Source organism: Miniopterus schreibersii (assembly GCF_964146895.1).
Source record: "Miniopterus schreibersii genome assembly, chromosome: 7".
NCBI lineage: Eukaryota > Metazoa > Chordata > Mammalia > Chiroptera > Miniopteridae > Miniopterus > Miniopterus schreibersii.
Window position 1 is genome coordinate 65,368,532 of NC_138108.1, and position 21,394 is coordinate 65,389,925.

Here is a 21,394-nt window from a genome sequence, read left to right on the forward strand (position 1 = left end):
CAGGGTGAGCAAAAGTAGGTATACAGTTGTGAATACGTGAAAGTTTATTCTTTTATTATTTATTAATTGTATTATTTATGTATTGTATTATGTATTCTTGTATTATTTTCCATGTGAATAATTGTAAGCCGCCTTTTGCCCCACCCTGTATAAATGCTATCATTTTACTTGTGTTAAATTTCAGTACCAAAAGTTTGATTGATTATTCTTAAAATAATTATTATTATTTATTGTAAAATCTCTTAAAATAAGTCATTTCTTAAAATAAGAAAAGTGATGGTCTCTTATTTTTAGCCAAACTAGTCAAATGTGTAACTATCATTTGCCAGTTTTTTGTTTTTGTTTTGTTTTACCCTATTTCCAAAAAAGACAATAGTAATGTCAAATATTTTGGGGGGTTTTACTCTTTACAATCTACTAAGGATTGCCTAATAAATTTGTCATTCAAGTAACCTAACTTTGATCATGAATTTGATCCAGAGTACAATTTGAGAATTTTATGAACTGCCTGTTTTTGTGCAATGGATAAGATTAGCCTATAGGCTTTTCTTTTGACAGCAAATTGTAAAGCAGAGCAAATTACACTGCACATAATAAGCCCCCAGCAAATGCTCTGTGGTGGTGATGATTAAAATGACGATAAAAATGTCTTTTATGTTCTGAATGACATATTGAGTATCTCACATATTCCTAAGGCAAATAAATTAATTCTAATAACCTTACAGGTAATGTTAAAAATATTCTAGGTCTGAAAGTTTTGTTTCCTAAAGAAGACTAATAAGGTTTTCTATAAGATTTTGGATAAACTTTGTTTTCTTAAGTCTGAGAACTTACATTGCAACTTTTATAACTCTACCTTTAAAAATTCTAGGCTTGTTACATCCACATAGGATTGATGTCTTTGAAGATTATATCTATGGAGCAGGACCTAAAAATGGTGTATTTCGAGTACAAAAATTCGGCCATGGTTCAGTAGAGTACCTGGCTTTAGATGTCGGTAAAACAAAAGGTGTTTTAATATCTCATCGCTATAAACAACTAGACTGTAAGTATAATATTTTATACAGTTGTCTGAGTTGGCGGATTTTCTTCCTTATGACTCTCAAAAGAAAGTGATTTTTTTAAACTGTCTTAACTATTTCAATGTCTTAACCCCAGTAACTTAAGTAACTTTAATTTTTATTTCTTCAGACTTTAAATTGCCAATATCAAGATAAAACTAATACAAAAGTTTTCTGTTTCTGTCATAATATATATGAAAATCTCAGTATTTGGCTGTGTTTTCTTAGAATTAGAATTGACATTGTTATTTTTAAAAAGCCTCTTATTCTGTTTTTCTAAAATTCTTAATAAAACCTTGTAATTCTATAGTCAAGTAAGAAAATTCATCATTAGTTTGATTTTTCTTACTGATAATCAAGTAACAATTATATCATTAACATTCTATCTTTAAAAGTATCTGGAGAGAGCTGTTCTCAATAATTGTGTTTTCTCTGATTGTTTATGATTTTTATTGTTACTTTTCCTCCTAGAAAGGAATTGGTAAATAAGAGACATTATTATTTTGAAAGGTATATTTTAAACGTAACTATCAAAAGTATTATTCACAAAAGTAAAAATGTGGCTGAAATTCCAATGACCTGTCTCTATGTATGAGTTCATACTTCAAGAAACTTAAAGATGATTTATAATTAATCTTTGTGGCAAATAGAAAGGAATTTAATCTCATTTGGTGCAATGATCTAGAAAGGTAACAATTGGTATCTATCCAAGTCAATGCTGGAAACATTAAAACAACATATAACCCCCTAAAAACATCCTAAAATTCTATCTCAAGTTTTGACTCTCTTTACCAATCATCTGACATATATGTTTTCAAGGTTAGTAATAATTCTTCACCTAGCAAGATACTTCCAGCAGAAATTTGAAGTGATTTCTTTTCAGGGTTGTGAATTCATCATTTCACCTTATTGAATTTTATGTTTTTGAAACTTATTCTATTTATAATTATGCATTTCTTCTGTTGTTGTTTTCAGTACCCAATCCATGCTTGGATTTAACATGTGAATTCCTCTGTTTGCTGAATCCTTCTGGGGCGACCTGTGTGTGCCCAGAAGGAAAATATGTGATTAATGGCACCTGCAATGATGATAGCCTGTTAGGTAGGTAAACTTCAGTATATCTGTAAATAATGAATCCATCTGTACAATACTGTTTTACAACTATTGACAATGAGCAGAATTAACTACTCAGTCATTAATTTATTTGCCTTAATATCACTGCTTCTTGAATGTCTGCATACACTGTTCTTCAGCTGATGATCTTCTATTAACTCATGCTACGTTTATTCACAAAGCTGCACTGAAAGCTTACTGTGTTTAGAGAAGGTTGAGAACTTTGAAGTCACACACAGAATCAAAATAATTTTATATAGCTCTTGTATCAGTGAAGATCATATTTCTGAGCATGCCACTCTACTGGTTTAAACTCAACCCCAAAGTTCCTTTATTCATTCAACAAGTTTATATTGAACAACTTCTGTGTGCCAATATTAATTTAGAAACTGAGGATTAATGTAGAAACTATCAGTTTCTTCTGTGTAAAATTTGATTAACAATAATTATTGCCACTACTAGTAATAATGTTTTGAGGGCTTATGAACAAAGCATAACACTAATTTAGAAACCAAGAACTAATTCAGAAACAAAACCTCCAAGATATCTTCACTCACAAAATTGATAATTTAGAAGCTAGAGGTAGAAACAAATATTAAAATAAATTGAAATATCATTTCAGATGCTGATAAGTATTAAAGAGCAAAAAATAAAACACACAAATAGCGTTATCCCTTATATTTAAGACGTTAGTTATATTGGAGAATAAAATTACTATTAAGAAAAAAAGAAAATCAACACTAAATTTTATGTCATAGACAAAACCACATGCTCCAAAATCCCTAGAGGGAAGAGTACACACTTAAGATCTTTGCGTAGCAAGATTTTCTACCTGCTTTATGTCCCTTCTTTAGAAAGAACCCCTCACATGAACACTGTACCTTTGTCCTCAGTCACCCATATCATTTCTCATTGTTCTCCACTTGGGGATAAATGCAATCTGAAGACTAGCCTTTCCAGGACACTAAATGTCTAAGACTATCATAATAATTTTAATTTAGTTGGATTTAAGCACTGGCTATGCAAAGTTTAAGAGGTTACAAAGATGAAGTGCTGAATAACCAATAACTAGATATTTATGTGGATAGCAATACAAACCATAGAAGAGACAGTTAAATTTTTCATGAGGATTTGATTCTGGGTCAGGACACATGCCAGAGCTGCAGGCTCAGTCCCCAGCGGGGGGCGTGCAGGAGGCAACCGATGGATGATGTTTCTCTCTCATCCCTGTTTCTCTCTCTCTAGCCCTCTCCCTTCTACCCCCTCTCTCCTAATATATTTTTTAAAAGTCTATCTTCTAGAAGACATGCCGCACTTGCACCAGTTCCACACACAGCCATAACCAGTGTTCTCACACGCCTCCTATGTATTGTACCTACTCACGCTCTTGTTTGGGTGGGAGAGGCCCCTGGGAGAGAGATTAGGATTCTGTACATAAGCACAGTGCTGAGGCTGCCAAACTGACTTTTACATTCACTCAGATGTTATGTGTTTTTTTATGATCAGTTTGCAGACAATATTTGTTATTTTTTCTTTGTAACTGGAATTTCTGTCTTTTCTACATAACTTTCTCTTTGTTTCCTCTTTGATTAGTGAAAATTATTTATCCAATAACCTAAACTCAGATACACAGGAGGAACCTGGCCTGGGGCAGGGCTGAAGGGGAGCTTTGAATTAGGCCAAGATCTATCTGTCACTTAACCAAACTGTGTGACCCTCTTTCCCTGAGTCTCATTTTCTTCTGTGTAAAATTGGATTAACAATAAATACTACTATTGGTAATAATAATAAATATTTTGAAGACTTATGAGCCTATCATATTGCAAGTATTTTATATGTATATCATATATTATTTCATTTAATAATCACAAAATCCCAATGGCACTATGCTGTTAATACCCTTATTTTTACTGAAAAGAACATTGAAGTATGGAAAGGCTCAATTGAATGGCTAACATTACTTAATAATGATGGTACCTGGGGTGAACCTAGGCATTCCACATTCTAACCCATACCCCAGTGCCTCCATATCACCCACAGTACCCATGCTCAGAGTCACTGGAAATATGATAAATAGCATACATAAAGTGCTAGCACAATGCCTTGCAAAAAGTAGACACACAGTACTCTAAGTCTGTCATGAAGTAGGTAAGAAAATGGCACAGGTTGTATGGTTTTATGTTTGAAATGAGGAAGCATGTTTGTCTAAATACACTTATTCAAGATCTAAAGCTTTTTTAGAGATTTCAATTTTACCATTTCAACCCTACTTGAAAGGCATGATTACAGATACCTTCTCAAAGTTCATTTTGTATCTTAAAAGAACATGTTAAAAAAATATCCACATTGGCCCCTGTGTGTATGAGCCTTGATAATAGACAGCTTGGACCACTTCAGTTAGGAATATAAATAAGCGCATTTCAGAGTTATTGATTGGTATAGATAAATGCCAATTAATTTCTTCTGACTATAGCCAAGTTTTTCAGCTCATTGTAATTACTTGCCTTTCTCTAGCTGTTATTGTTAAATGGTGAGCATGCTGAGTATTTTTAATCTGGATGTATGAAATTTGAAATTCTAATGTTACTCATCTTGGGGAAGTATTCACCTGCTCTTTCCTATAGCTGATTATAATTACTGGAGCTTGGCTTCTGGGGGTGATTCAGTTATTGACAAAAGCAGCCTTCTTTTTCATTATAAAATGATTACAGTTAGGTTTTGAAAAAATGTAACTCCACTTACATTTCATCAGGCAGTGTTATATTTTTAAATTTCTGGCCCTAATAAGGCACATATAGAAATGCACATGTCTTAACATGTAGAGATTTTGAATACCTATGTGGTTTACCTCGAACAAGTGAAAATAAGCCCATCCATAATCCTAATGTGATCATAATGCCTTAAATATCCATCGTCACTGTTTACATTCACGACATCAATTATGATACTCCATGCTGAGTGAGTTGGAACTGCTTTGGTAAATTTTAAATGAAGCAAGCATATCTCTACTCTAGGTCTTTCTTGAGAATCTGATCTCTGTATTTAACTCTTTGCTGGAGATTGTCACTTGCATTTACATAGCTGTTTCCAATTCAATATGTCCAAAGCTAAATCACCCCTTCAACTTCTATTGCCCTTGTGTCAAAAACTGAGACATGATCCTTAAATTTTCATTGCCCTTTTTGTACAACACCAATGTGATTTCTACCTTCCAGTTACCTTTAGTATATCCACATTTATCCATCCCCCATTACTGTATTTTGGGCCATCATATTATGTAGCCTGCATAATTTAAACAGAATCTTAGTAGTCTCGCTGCTTTCAGTTTAACCCCAGCCAGGTACAGTTATCCTCAGACATTTAGGCTCTTCAAAGACTCAACATCGCTTTTGGGGCGTAGTCCAAAATCCAAGGCTCTCCTATGACTCCTCTTATCTCTTCAAATTCACTTTTTTCTTCCAGTTCCTTCCTTCACACTCTAATCCAGGTTCAGTCACAGCAACTTCCATTCAGTACCTCCAGTGTTCACCTTCTGGCATTCATAGATGCTATTCCACGTGAGCTGTATTCTTAGTGTACCTTATGAGCGCTCAGTAAATTATGCTGCTAGTACACGGGAATTTACCAAATAAGTGCCTTAATTTACTGTTGAAATTTAACAAAACACCTTTTTGACCCAGATCTCAGCTTTTCATTCTTTTACTATTCTAGACATGGTAGATATGGGCTATAAGCCAAATTATCTTTCGATGTATGTGTATATGGTATATACTTATATACTTAATATTTACAAAGTTTTATGATTTATCTTTTTCTTCAAACTTCTTATTTAATTTAATAGTCATAACACATCTATGAGTTAAGATGTCCATTTGTTGATAAGACCATTTTAAAGTAAATGAGGCTCAGACAGGTAATTTGTATGCCTAGTAAGTGGCAGAGCCACGACCTAAACACCAGTCTCATATATTAACAGTTGTTTTCTTCATATTTTGCATTTGTAGTGCTTCATGACAGAGCCTTTCGTATTACAAATACAAACTTCAGTAATGCCAACCTAAGCTACTTACACAGCAAAGTACTGGAAACTTTCCCTTGCAATTAGGCACGTCTCAGAATTGTGTAGTGCTGATGACACATAGGCTCTCTTTATGACAGTGGATATGATACTTGAATCACTGTGCCATTTGAAGTCACTGAGGCTCTTTAAGATGCTCTTGTGACTGTTGCAGTGATATATATTCAAGCTTCTGCTATGTAAGGGCCTCAGTATCTTGAATAAAGAATATAGGTTATTTTTACTTTATCTTATTTATCTCACTATAAAATAGGCATGACTGTAGTTGAAGGCATATTCTAGAATAAAATACCTCTTACAGTATTTGCAATCATTTTCGTTTCATTGGACATTGTGCTTGCTTTAAGTAAAGCAGTATTTCTAATGGAGCAAGGCTACATGAACACACATAGATAAATTACCTGGAAAACCATTCCAAGCCAATCTTTATTATTAATCAGACATCATATTTTCAAAAATAATTTTTTTATTCCAAGGAAGGACCATTCCTTCTTATTCTCCACCAAACTATATAGAATAGATTGTGCCTAATTATTTTACATATGAAAATTTTGCATATGGAAATGTTTCTGACACTGTTTTATCATCATTTTATACTATATCTAAGTGACTTTTAGTTTTGAATGTTTATATATGGTTAATAAGTATGTACACCAAAGAGTACAATTTTATTTAAAATTTTTCCTATATAATAAATTATAGGTCCATATGTATATATGCATAATGTAATATATACTATTTATTATATATACAATATAATATATTTATACTACATATAAAGATATTTGTATATATGTAGCTTAGATATTTCAGTTTGGTTTGATATTAAACACTTCTAAAAAATGGGCCACGATTGCCCATATTATATAAAACACTTATTGGATGGAAAATATCTTATTTTTAGAAAGTTTTAGTTGGTTTTATTGTTTACTGTTTTAATAAATATAAGAAATAGCTAATAATGTTTCAAGCCTATAGAAAAATAAAAGTTAATTCAACATTTGTATTCACCATTCAACTGCAGTTGAAATCTATTTCCTCTGTTTTCAGATAATTTCATTTCTCCTTTTATATTAGGAGTATTTATTTTTGGAATTTTTAATAAAAGCAAATCCTAGTATTTATTTGTTATTCTTATTCTGTAATCCACTAAATGGCATGCTAATTCATACATTTCTTTTTATAAACAGATGATTCTTGCAAATTGACTTGTGAAAATGGAGGAAGATGCATTTTAAATGAGAAGGGTGATTTGAGGTGTCACTGTTGGCCTAGTTATTCAGGCGACAGATGTGAAGTAAACCACTGCAGCAACTACTGTCAAAATGGAGGAACTTGTATACCATCAGCTCTGGGTAAATGTTTGAGTTATATTGTATATTCAAATCACTTGCAATTTTCCTTATACATGAAAAAATATAAAGAAAGTGATGTTACAAATATAATTTCTGGTACCTTAATAAAGAATACATTTACACAAATTAAATTTAATAATTTTAACATAATCAATAGCATTGGTTTTAAATTTAGTATTTCAAATTTGAAGTCATCTAACTGAACAATTGTAATGATGTGATTACGTGTTGAGCGTGTACAGTGCTTATAGATTCTGACTCAGGCTTAGAATGATTAAGTGAAACTAGTTTCACAAGCCTATCTGTTTGACTCAAAAATCTGTTTGTGCGTTTTTTCAATTGAACAGTTTGCCTAATGCTAAAATCATTTGATATTGAAAGTTAGGTTCATTTTAAATGTAAATATATTGGTTCAAATATGTTTCACTATTTGAAAGAATACTTTGCTGAGCCTAGTGTGCAGAATACTGGTAACTTCTTTAAAATATCACTACAATATAATGTCATTCATTGGGGGCAGCATGGTAGTAAACATAGTTTGCAAGTAGCTCTTTTAAAAACTATTCATTACATACGTGCACTCATTGAATAACAGTATCAAAGTCCATTTGTAAGTGACTACTAAAGAACCTTAATGCTAAACCTATGCTGACTTCATACCAAACACTAATTACCTCCCCAGTAACTCTACCGCAAACTTAACTTTAATGCATAATTCAAACCAAACCTTAAACTGAAACATAGTCATTGTACAAATGTTATTCCTCACATTAACCAAAATATTCATCCAAATCTTAAAAATATAAAAAATAGTAAATGTAAATATATGATATCAGTACATCTAATAGCAATGTATTTCCCATCTAAAATCATAACTACTCTGTTGGTGCGTAATATATAATATTCTTTAAAAATATCAGGTTACTACATGCTAGGATATACATGAGATTCTTATTAATTTATTCAATAGCTATGTTTGCACAACGTGTTTTCTAAAACACACAAGCGAACATTGAAACATATTTTCTACTGACTTCTATTAAATTTAAAATAAATATGTTCCCATGGAAATGAACTAACCCAATGCATAGTAAAAATATAATTTGCAGATCACAATATTCGGTGCAAAGGACATTCTGCAACTATTAGATTGTAATATATGCACGTTTAATTCTACTACATAAATGCAAATTTATTTAGTCAAATGGAAAATCAACCCATATGATTTTTACATCCCCTACATGATTAATTTCTGTCTTACTGGGAGTTCTCACTGCTTCTATTTCTTATGCTATTCTTTGAAGTATTAAGCATAATACTAACTGAAAGGGTTGCATTAAGAAACATTTTCAGTGGAGTTCAGAGGAACCAAGCTGTTTCTGATTTCTATTGTAATAATAAAAGCATTACTATTTCTTTAAGTTCGATAGTTTTATGTCTATAAATATTTTTTGACATGTGAGTAATTGATAATTAAGCTATTCTAACTGCTTAATTGAATTCTGTAAAATAATATTCAGCAAATTGATTGAAATTAAAAAGGCACTAGGATCCTTACTACATATTTTCATTCTGCCTAAGGGAAGTTAATCTATATAGTAGAGTATATTCTATTGCTATAGATGAAATTGTAGTACTGAGACCTTCATTTAATATGCAAATAAAAATCCAATAAATGTGCTCTGAAAGGATATAGCCTGTAATTTTATTTTAGTAACACAGATACCATTTCCTTCAAAAAGGAAGCTTTTCTTGTGAAAATGAGCTTTAGGAATTTTATTCTTTAATTCTTAATTTTTCTTATTATAATAATAAAATCATTGGGTAACAACTGTTAGCAGCAAAAGGCACCAGAATGTTACTAGTGATTGGACCTTGTTTCAGCAACCTCAGTACTTGAGTTCTAGTTAAGAAAGAATTCAGAGTCAAGACTCAAATACAAGCAAAAGTTTATTTAGAAAGTCACGGAGGTAGACAAATTAGTCATGAAAGAAGTGAGCCAGCTGGGCTGCATGGGTTCAGGAAACAAGTTACAGAGAGGCACCCTGCCTGGCTTTGCTGCTTTTCTGGGCCTGGAGGTGAAACACTACTGAGGCCTACATGTTATCTCTATTTTGGCCAAAACTCTGTCACTGTGGACAATAAACTCGAGGCTTTGTTCCTGATATTATTTGATGTGGGTCAGAACCTCATTGTTTTCAGGGCTTAATGCTTAAGGGAGTGGTCCTGCAAGAGCTGTGTGGGACTCATATGAGGCTATTCTCCAGCCCTTTTTCCTCCTCTAAGGGGGTCTGCTACATGACTAGCAACATACCAGGAGAAGAAAGGTCAGGGAAGGGTCTGAACCACATGGCCAGCCATACGAAAGGTCAGGGGGCCTAAACCTCATGACCAATGATATGCCAGGGGAGGAAAAGTCACCCTAGGGAGTTACATCCTTGTTTTCTCAGTTTTGCCCCTTGCTAGGCACCTGGGGCTTTCCTGGTACCTAGCTTGTTGTTCCTATTCTGTTCCTGCCTGTTTAACTGCCTACTACACAACCAGACAACTTTATTATATCTATCCATGGAAAGATTTAAGTCAACTAAAGAATTTGTTACTCTAATCTATGGCGACTACTCAACCTGCAACAGAACAACAGGGACAAATCTCTATGAAACATTAAATTTGCTGTCCTATTAATGCATCCTGAGCTATATATGGATACAGCACAACTTTTATGTTGTTTTCAAATCATTTGTCCAGACATTGCTTCATTCTTAAAATCTAGATCAACTTTATCTATGCACCTGGATTATTAGAATTTGATTTATATAGAGAATATGTTCATAAAAAATTATATTTTGAAATAGTAATATAAAAAAGTCATCATCTGAATTCAACCTGACTTATGTTAATATAGTTTACCGTATGATATCTAATAATTACTAATAATATAATATTTAATTAAATCATTTACAAACCATTTTTCACTTTTAAAAATGTGGCTTTATAAAACATTCCCTGGTATTATAGAGTGTAGAACCTCATTATCTCCACACAAATGTTAATTTGTTAAACAAATCCCATTGGGCAATTCATGGATTTATTCATTGTTGGTTTAGTTACAGTTAAGCCTTTTGGCAAATTCCTATGTGGACACTATATAACTAGGGTTTGGGGCAGCCTTAATTAAAATTTATAAGTTTATGACAGTTGTGTAAGCCTGTAATATTTAAACAAAGAAATGTCACCAGTTAATTAAAAACACACATCTGAGAGGCATAATTAAAATTTTGCATGTAGGAATGAGTTTTTCAGCATTCCTTAAGATTATTTTCATAAAGAAAACTGAAAATAAAATATGAATACAATCTGTATTTATATAGGAAAGTACTACAAAATTAAATAGTTTGGCATGTATCATATCAACAAGGGTCCATGCAGTTAATTTCTATGACCTGCTCATAGAAGGATAGATTTAAGATAAAGTTTGTCTTGGGCAAAATATTAGAAATTATAATAAAACACTGAAATATTAAGTTATTCAATTATAAAAATAGGAAATAATGAATTATTGCTATTATTGATAGCATTTTGATATTTATGTAATTATATTTACAGTTAATCTTTAATTTTATGAATATTATTCTTTAAGGAATGTTTTTACTGTTTGCAATTTCTTTTACTTGTATAGGTCTGTTATTTAGATATTTAATATTTATGTCAAAATAAATCAAGTTTTCTAAGCAGCTGATTTAGAGAAATGTAGAGGAGGGCAAATCAGGGACAAAATAACAAAATATTCCCACTTATGAAGTATGGAGTTATAAAAAAGGAAAGAAAATTTTAATTGGGGAAGTTTGGCAATATATAAAACCAGAACCGGCTAGGTGAAGAATGGACAGTGTAATATTTTATAGTAGGCAGTACATTTGTATTCAATTATTTCAATGAACACAAGAAAGGAAAAGCTCTCATTGTAGCTCTTTCTCATCACCACATTTGTGGATATTCTGTGAAAGGTTTTGTTCCCAGAAGTAAAGTAGGGGAGGGGAGAAGTTGAGGGAAAAATAAATCATTATCTTCTTACTGCAGTGGGAAGGGTTCTTATAATAATAGCTTAATAGATGGAGAGAATGTTCCTTCTCATTCATTCAAGATATTTTTGTCCAGGCCACTGTTCCAAATGAGATGTAGCATATAAGACTGCCATCAAATATGACTGCCCAAAAGTGTATGCTAAAAGTCAAGTTAAGCTAGAAACTGTTGTACACCCTCAGACCATCATGGAACTAATGATGAATCAGGTATACTGGTGTCTCTTAAGTCACATATGTACCTAGGCTAGAAAGTACACAGTCACCTAATTAACATCTTGATAAAGGTGGACATATGTTTAAACTGCCCATCTTTGCTTTTCTTTCACTTTTTATTATATTAAAAGAGTTGTTTTTCATTTAAATTAAGCTTGATTCCCTAGCTCTCTTAACATTGATATGAATTGTATTTAGGAAGTGCTAAAAGCTAGGTATTTAATTCTACTTGCTTTATAAGAATGCAAGAAAATATTGTTTAAATCATAAAATTGTAATTATTAAATAGCACACAGCAAAGGAAACCATTAACAAAACAAAAAGACAACCCACTGAATGGAAGAAGGTATTCACCAGTGATACATCCAATAAAGGGTTAATATCTAAAATTTATTTAAAACTCATACAACTGAACACCAAAAAACCTCCAAACAATCTAATTAAAAATGGGCAGAGGACATGAATAGATATTTCTTCAAAGATGACATACAGATGGCCAATAGACATATGAAAAGATGCTCAATGTCACTAATCATTAGAGAAATGCAAATTAAAACCACAATGATATATTACTTCACACCTGTCAGAATGGCTCTCATCAATAAAGCAACAAACAAAGGTTGGTGAGGTTGTGCAGAAAGGGGAACCCTAGTACACTGCTGGTGGGAATGCAGACTGGGGCAGCCACTATGGAAACAGTATGGAGGTTCCTCAAAAAATTAAAAATAGAACTGCCTTTTAACCCAGCAATTCCACTCCTGGGTATATACCTGAAGAAACTCAAAACACTGAATCATAAAGAGATATGCACCCTTATGTTGATTGCAGTGTTATTTACAATAGCCAAGTTATGGAAGCAATCCAAGTGCCCTTCAATACATGAGTGGGTAAAATAGTGGTGGTATGCCCTGGCCGGTGTAGCTCAGTTGGTTGGAGCATCTTCTCATAAAGGTCATGGGTTCAATTCTGCGTCAGGTTACATACCCAGGTTGCAGGTTCGATCCCTAGTTGGGATGCGTACAGGAGGCAACCCATTGATGTTCCTCTCTCTTTCTCTCCCTTTCCCTTCTTCCCTCCCTCTAAAATCAACAAAAACATATCTTGGGGTGAGGATTATAAAAGAAAAAAAAAAGTGATAAAATACATGTATACAATGGAATATTACTCAGCCATAAAAAATGAATTCTTACCATTTGAGACAGCATGAGTGATCCTAGAGGGCATTATGCTAAGTGAAATAAGTCATACAGAGAAAGACATATACTTTATGGTTTTACTTATATGTGGAATCTAAAGAACAAAATGGAAAAACAAAACAGAAATAGACTCAGAGACACAGAAAAAAAACAGATGGTTGCCAGAGGGGAGGGGTATTAGGGAGCCGGGTAAAAAAGATGAGGGGATTAAGAAGTACAAATTGGTGGTCACAAAATTGTCATGGGATGTAAAGTACAGCATAGGGAATATAGTCAGTAATATTGCAATAAATACGTATAGTGGCAGGTGGGTACTTGAAATATTGGGGGGATTACTTTTATAATCACATTTATATTATTTTTAACCACTATGCTGTACACCTGAAACTATTATAAACTAATATTGAATGTCAACTGTAATTGAAAATAAAATTTAAAATAATACTGCATATTATTTAACTAAGTAACAAAGGAATATATAGTTATGACAAATCAAGTAGAAACAACCAGGATGCATAATAAGCTAATGGCAGAAGACTAGTCTCGCACATACATGCACACAGAAGTATAAAAAAGAAGAAAAGGGGGGGGGGGCAGATTAGAGAAGGAGGAAGTGGAGGCGGAGCCTAGTCAGACATAGGTGACACCAGCATTCTTAAGTCACCACCAGAAAAAAATGTTCACGGTGTAAAACTTGCCCCAAGCAATTTTGAAACACTCAGTGAGAGTTTTATGAAGTTTTAATGTCTTTTAATTTAATAATGTCGCTTTTAGAAGCATATCTAACTGATTATATAAGATTTAGAAGTGAAAATGTTCACTATAGTGGTATTTATAATATAAATTGGAGATAAAAATTGATTTCAAATAGTTATATAAAATATAGCACATAGATTTGGATGATAAGATCATGAATGCCTCTGAGAACAGGGTTTGTGAGAAGATTTTTTTCTCTCTTGGGGGAAGTGGGAGGAGTTGAACCTACTGAGCAGCCAATGATATACCACAAGGAGTGAAAATGATGGTCCGGACTTTAGTAAGGAGAATGAGCCCATACTTATGAAATTGAGACAGAGTCATTCAGATAGAGAGATAATTATTGAAACCATGAAATTGGATGATATCAGCAGAAAGAGTTTGGAAGAACATTTTTTGAGAGACAGAGTAAACATAAAGACAACTGGTTAAAAGATACAGAAATCAACAATACTAGTGTCTTACAGGCCAAGTGGGTAGAATTTTCAAGTATAGATGTTAATAAATGTAAAATTAGGGAGCAAATTTAGGAAACAAAAATAATTGAGAAGAAATTCGTAGATTTAGGGATTAAGAGATTTGAGGTAGGCTTTGCAATAGTACTTAAGTATACAGTAAAGACAATACCCATGTTAACTTCTTTATTTCTAAACCTTTCTTACCACCAGGAATCAGAATTAATTTACTTGAGCAATACATATATATTAAAAAATCTGACCTCTCTACTGAGTAAACAAAGAGAGGTAACAGATTATGAAATAAACTGATGGTTGTCAGAGGGGAGGGGTGTTAGGGAGCTGGAGTTAGGGGTGTTAGTATACACATTGCTTTATATATTAAAAAAATTAAAACTGTAAACCCAGTGGGGGATTGGAATGTGACTTTATGACCCAAGATATTTTTTTTTTTTTTGTCATTTATTAGTAGAATTGGAAGCAGTTAGTGTAGATTTCTTTTGAAAAAGTTCAAGGATATACCAAAATTTGAAGTTATACAAATAGACGTACATGACAAATATTATGTTTGCTTTTTTGTTTATGTGCGTACTGTGTGTGTCCTTTCTTTTTAAAGGGTAGGACTAAGCATGTTTAGAAGGTAAAGAGGAGAAGAGGACCCATCCTTCAAAGTTTGAAATGTTGCCATCTGGGAGTAAAGTTAATAGAGAATTTCTGCTCTATCCCATCACTGCCATGCAAACAAATTTAAATTTAACTTTACCTTAAATAAATAAAGGATACAAACTGTGTAACATAAGAACATTTCAGAGGGATTTTCCTAGGCTGTTACAGTGCTGTAGTCATGCCTGTAAATGGTGAATGTCCCTCAGTAAAATAAGAATAATCAGAACTAAAATGCAACAGGCTTCCTACGTGCCCAGCACAGTTAGAAACGCTTTGCATGCATTATCTCATTTATTCTATGTAATTCTGCACAATAACCAGTGAGGTAGGTACTGTTACTTTCCCCTTTCTACACACATGGAAAAGAGCAGAGAGGTGATATTTGCCCATGGTCTCGCAGCCAGTAATTGGCACATCTCGTTTATAAATGCGGACAGTCGGACACCCCGCGCTCTTAAGGCCTGAGCTAAGAGTGCTGTAGGAACTAGACGGCTTAGAGCCGGCGAGCTGTCCCTCCCCGCCCGCCAGGCCGCTCGGTGCTCCTCCCGACCGCGCTGCCCTTGAGGGCTGTGGATGCACCGCTGCTCGGCCTTCGTCGTTGTCACATTGCTGTTTCTTTTTCAAATGTCAAAATCAAATTCAGCTAGGTAACAAAACCTTTATAGATGAGCTCAGTGCAACTTGTTAGGGTGACCTCAGAGAGAGCCCTGAAAAAGTCAGATGCAGCCGGTATAACATTCTGCAGCGGATGGCCCATTTCTCATCAGCAAACATATCTGCTGCACCATCACCCAGCTTCTTTCAAATTAGATAACATTCCCCTGAATGTGAAGAGATTTCTACTTGTTAAAAGTAAATCTTCTCTTCAAAGAAAGAGGAATAGGAGCTTTTTTAAAAAATAATTCAGCCAGAACCTAAATGACGCAAGGCATATGCTAGCTGGGGCAACCTGGTCACTCTGCCCTGGTTTCCAAACAGCTGCGGATCAGATGAAAGCACGGTGCTGTGTCTCTGAGTGACTCCCATAGAGGGATTTTCAAGTGCCTTAGCAGTAGGTTGTATTTGTTTCTTTCAAACTTCTATCGTTTTACTTTTTTTCACTCCTGATTTTAAAGAAGGAAGGAAAAATAAACCTGGAAAGCAATGTAGAGAAGCTTTAAGTCTACAGTGTTTCAGTTCTACCTCTGCATGGCACTTGTTCTGGTTGTTCTAATGCATTTTGATTTCTTCTGTGTTTTCTGTTCTGTGAGCTTCACATTCAGCTTGTGTTCATTTGTGCTCCTGTTTGTATGTTTTATTTCTCTGCAAGTCATTCACTGGTTCTCACACATGAAGAGGAATTCCTTCTTTTGTTCAGGGTTTTCATTTTCCTTTGTAACTGTGTTCCAACAATTATCTATTTTTTTAAAATCTCACCACCACCATTTATTCTATTGTTCGTGTCTTTATTTTTCACCTATTTCTGTTCCAGTGAAGATATTTTCTCAGTATATAATCAACAACCAGAAAATCCACTACCATTATAAGAAAAATATTTATCTAAAAGTTCTAAAGCCATTTTCTAGTAATGGAAAACGCAAAGTTAATCAGCTTTTAATGTATATGAAATTTATCTTGTTTATCAACCTGTTAATAGGCATTTATCTGGCAACCAAACTCATATCATTTATAAATAAACTTTAAAGTGATGCCACTCAACATAAAAATGTATATAATGTTCTTCACTGAGAAGCAGTAGCTTCTGGAATGTTTAACTGTGTGGAGCTCTTTGAAATTAAAATAAATAAATTTGAAACTTCAATTTATTCATTTTCTTGGACATGTAGGTAGATTTTATTTGGAGACATTTTATTCACTTAAGAATGCTTTTCAAAAATATGCAGAAACGTAGAATTGTCCTTCAGTGTAGAATGTAGAGTCTGTGGCAATAGAGAGAACATATCACTTTCCCACTTCAAGCCTTAAGCTTTACACTCATGCGTTGTTCTGACCACGCTAACCACACTTCGTCTCCAAAGGTGAGAGGAGATGGTTGGATATCCCCTGCTGTTAGCAGCTGAGTGTCATTGTCTGAGTTCTAGTTCATTGAGATCTATAACTGAATTCCTCTCTTATGCTATTTGACGTTATTACTTTATATTTGTACAATCTCTGAACCTCGTTCCTTCCCCCTTACAAATGAGAGCCATTAATTTTGTTTTGTTTTTGTTTACCACTTCTACAGAGCTAGTTCTGTACTCAATTTTCTACTCAGTTCTTGACAGGCCAGGCAGTTAGAGAGACTCATTCCTGATATAACAGTTAACTGTTATGTTCAAAACACCTTAAGGGATTGTTCAGCTTTCATTGTGATGTTAGTTCCCACAGAGCAAATAAAGAAAAATATCTAAAGATGATCCATCAGATTTGCTATTGTGTGCTGTTAACATTAGACTTCTAAATCATCTTACTAGGCTACCAGTGACAGTCCTTTCCATGAAGAAAAATATCCAAGTGAAATAAAATAGGACTTAGTAAATGCTTATATATAAACACAGTATTTGGGTTGAAATAGAATAAAATGTTCATAAATATTAGTATAGATGGCATATCCACTTTAAATGTATTAAAATATTTACTTAAAATAAGTTTAAGCTCTACTTTATGTAGATTCAGCAGTCGTTGGTGCATGATTAAACACTGGGAAATCTAATTTTCTCTATTTTATATTCTAATAGCCAATACAATCTGCATTACCACATGAGTAGAGCAAAAATAATTTGAAAAGCAAAGTGGTCAAGGATAGAGTAATACACAGAATAGTGCAAGCACTTTAAAGCATAAAATACTTCTGTGTGTGTGTGATTATGCACAAAATGAGCTTTGCTGGTTTTTCCAGATGTGGACCTGAGTTATCACTGATTCTAGGCATCATGGGACCATGGGGAAACTGAGACCCAAAGAGGTCACGTTGCTGCCTAAAGTCCCAGATGAAGGAATAAACCAACTTTGACCCGAACGCTGGATTCCTGATTCTTATCTAAGGAGGACTCCATGAAAATAAACCATTTTACTTCGGTAATTTCCTGTTTATTACCTTTTTCCAAAAGGGAGACCCACCTGCCGCTGTGCACTGGGGTTCACTGGACCGAACTGTGGCAAGACAGTCTGTGAGGACTTCTGTCAAAACGAAGGGACCTGCAGCGTGACTGCCGGGAACCAGCCTTACTGCCACTGCCAGCCGGAACACACGGGCGACAGATGTCAGGACTGTGAGTGAGAGCAGCGCCCACAGCCCACGGGCAGCATGCTTTCGTGTTTGCATGAAGGAGTGGCCTTGTGACCTGTAGCTATATCCCCTAAATTATTTCCGTTTCAGCCACCCTCCCCCTGTTTTTCAGTCTCACCCATCACCCCCTCTCCAACCGTTCTTTACATTGTTCTTCATTCTTCCCTTACTCTAGAGTCTATGCTCCTCTCTTCCCAGCTCAGGCACCATGGTCTGTCACTGTCAGCATCCCCTGCACCTCCTTCAACGCCCCTGCTCCGCCTCCTGGAAAACCATAACCCTGATTAAGCCCAGTGTCCTGTCTGTCCTAAGTGGTGCCCCACCGCTAAGGGAAGCTGAAGAAAAACACATGAGCCCGTAGACTGCTCTCACTTGAGTTTTCATCGCTGATCTCAAATGGGCACTTACTGTGGCTTCTACTGTGATTCACTAATCAGTTGACTCTCCTAAATGTCTATGTCCTATTTTCTCCCTTCCCCTCAAACCTCCAGTGCCTGCTCCCCAACTTTACTCTCAGCTGAATGAAGCTGTCTGAAGAGAACTGCCACAAGCGCCACCCCCCCAACCTACTGGACCCTGTACCCATGAGCTGTGTCTTCCTTCTCATGACTGGGAACCCTGTGCTATGTCTACTCTACATTGTCCACTCACACACGATTTACCGTTAGCGAACTCATGGACACATCTCTTACAGCTTCCCTTCTTTCTCCTGCTTTATCAATAATTTCCTTTCTACCTAGTTTTTTCTTTAAAAAACTTACCTTGTGCCCACATCTCTTTCTAGCTACAACTTTATTAACTTCCTAGGTAGCATTGCTCTAAAAGATTGTTCTACTTTCCAGTTCCTCTATTTTTCTTTTGACTCCATCTCTGTCTGCTTTTTATCTTCACTGTTCTGCTGAAATATCTTCTGTAAAACTCAAATTAATCAATTTCTTTTACTGTTACTCGTGTTTTTATACCCAATGGTCATTTTTCAATTCTTATTTTATCTCTATAGTCGGCAGTTAATCACCCCCTCCTTAAAACACCTATTCGCTTGTCTTTATTTCTGCTAATCTCTTATTTTCATTCCAGTTTTACTGGCTGCTTCTTCTTGGGACCTTCTGCTGATGTGTCCTTATTTCCCTAACCTTTAAACATTGTAGTGACCTATGACTCTGTCCTCATACTGCTTTTTTTGTCTAAAACACTCCTTGAGCCTGTGACTTCTGTAGAACCCTGTATATTAGAAAGACCTCAACAGGTTTAATAAAATATAGCAGCAATTTTCAGCCAGTGTGCCACAAGAGTTCCCTTAGATTGTCAAATAAAAAAATTGCAACAGCCAACACAACAATGACCATCCAGTGTGAATGAATCAAAATGATACTTATTTTTTTGTCAGATCGGCAAAAATATATTTTTATGTGCTACAGAATTTTAGTAATTAGTTTATATGTGCCGTGAGATGAAAAAGGTTGAAAATCACTGAAATATCGTTTCCCACACATCACCTCCAACGATTTTGATTCTCTTTGCATATAATGGGGCATCTATATTATTTAAAGTTTTCCAGATGTTTTACATATGTGGCCAACGTTGAGACCCATTACCTGGATAATTTCAACTAACTTCATGGCTTTTTATACCATCCAAATATCAATAATTCCAAATTTATGTATCCAGCTAAACTTAGCTTCTGAATCTCAGATTTTTATACTTAAGTGTGTATTTAACAGCCTGACTTGTTTCTAAATTAACCTGATATTGTCACCCTAAAGCCCCTCTACCATAGTTTATCTTGTCTGTAAAGTGAAACACTCAAGTCCAAAAATCTTGGAGTCATTTTTTACTTTTCTCTTTCTTTTATACCCCACCTTTATTTTATTACTTTAAAAATAAACTCAAAATCTGAACACTTTCCACCACCTCTGTTCTCACTACTATCATTGAAGCTACTAGCACCTCTTATCTGAGTTATTGATGACTGATCTCTATGCATTTTCTCTGCAGCCTCTGTATCTATTTTCAAAAGAGCGGCCACATAAGAGATGTATCCATAATTATTTTTAAAATGATTATTCATCTCAGTCACATGCACTGAGACCTTTCTACATCCAGGAACTCTTGTAATTACTTATTCTTTTTTGCATTAATTCTATTAATTCATTTAATGAACAAGATATTGTTTCTATTCTCATTTTACAGAGGAGGCTACTAAAGAGGCATAAAGAGCCTCCTAAAGATCACAGTGCTAGTAATTGGGAGAGCCAGGATTCAAACCCAGACAACCCACCTCCAGGGCCCACATCCATAAAAGTCCCTGAATTGTCTGACATCACTGAGGACCTCATTGAGAGTGGCCTAGGTCTCTTGTCATGGTAGAAAGTATATAGAACAGCAAAGAATCCAGCTATATACACGGCCTTATTTGAGAATAAAAAATATCAAATATTTTGCCTCTGATGGTAGGGGCCCCTTCTGCTGCAGCAAAGAGATAGCTTCAGCTTCAAATTGGTGTTTCCTTTTCCATGTGTACATTCTCTAGATCTCAGGACAGATGCTTCTTGGCATATAGAGGTGCCACTACCTTCATGCCCTTTTTCATGTTGCTTGCCCGACTTACCTCTTAAGTGATACGCATCACAGGCCATGAGGGTTTATTTACCAAATACAGCCTATTCATGTACCCCACTCGCAAGTCGCCCGCCCCCCGTGGCTCTCTCATCTCTCTCCCCCAAGCCGAGGACAGTTATTCCAACACAACTTCCATTTGCTAGCACATCGTCTGTTTGTCTGTTTGCCCCATCATTGTCAAGATCCTGAATGGCGTCGGTATGAACTCTATCCCGTAAAATACGAACGGTCATTAATAGCCAAACTGTCTTTGTGGGCTCTTCTTTATTGTAGTAAAGCCACACTGATCACGCTTCTTTATATGTCAGCTTCCTTGGCATGGTGACTTTCTCAGGCTACTCTCTTCCTCTGAAGTGCATTTCCTTTGGACTCCGCCTCACAGTCCTGTCTCTGTGCCAAATCCTGTGTCTATCTATCATCTATCATCTGTCTATCTATCTATCATCTATCTATCTATCTATCTATCTATCTATCTATCTATCTATCTATCTATCTATCTATCATCTATCTATCTATCTATCATCTATCTATC

General features: G+C 34.8%; 1 protein-coding gene across 1 annotated transcript in view; it reads left to right on the forward strand.

Moving 5' to 3' along the window:
- The window catches only part of LRP1B (LDL receptor related protein 1B), a 1,542,074-nt gene that overhangs the window by 1,462,457 nt on the left and 58,223 nt on the right, over positions 1–21,394 (forward strand). Inside the window, exons 81-84 of the mRNA XM_081143443.1 lie at positions 872–1,045; positions 2,037–2,162; positions 7,443–7,607; positions 18,065–18,226. Of these exons, the coding sequence (XP_080999569.1) occupies positions 872–1,045; positions 2,037–2,162; positions 7,443–7,607; positions 18,065–18,226 (627 nt within the window). The remainder of the gene's footprint in view (positions 1–871; positions 1,046–2,036; positions 2,163–7,442; positions 7,608–18,064; positions 18,227–21,394) is intronic.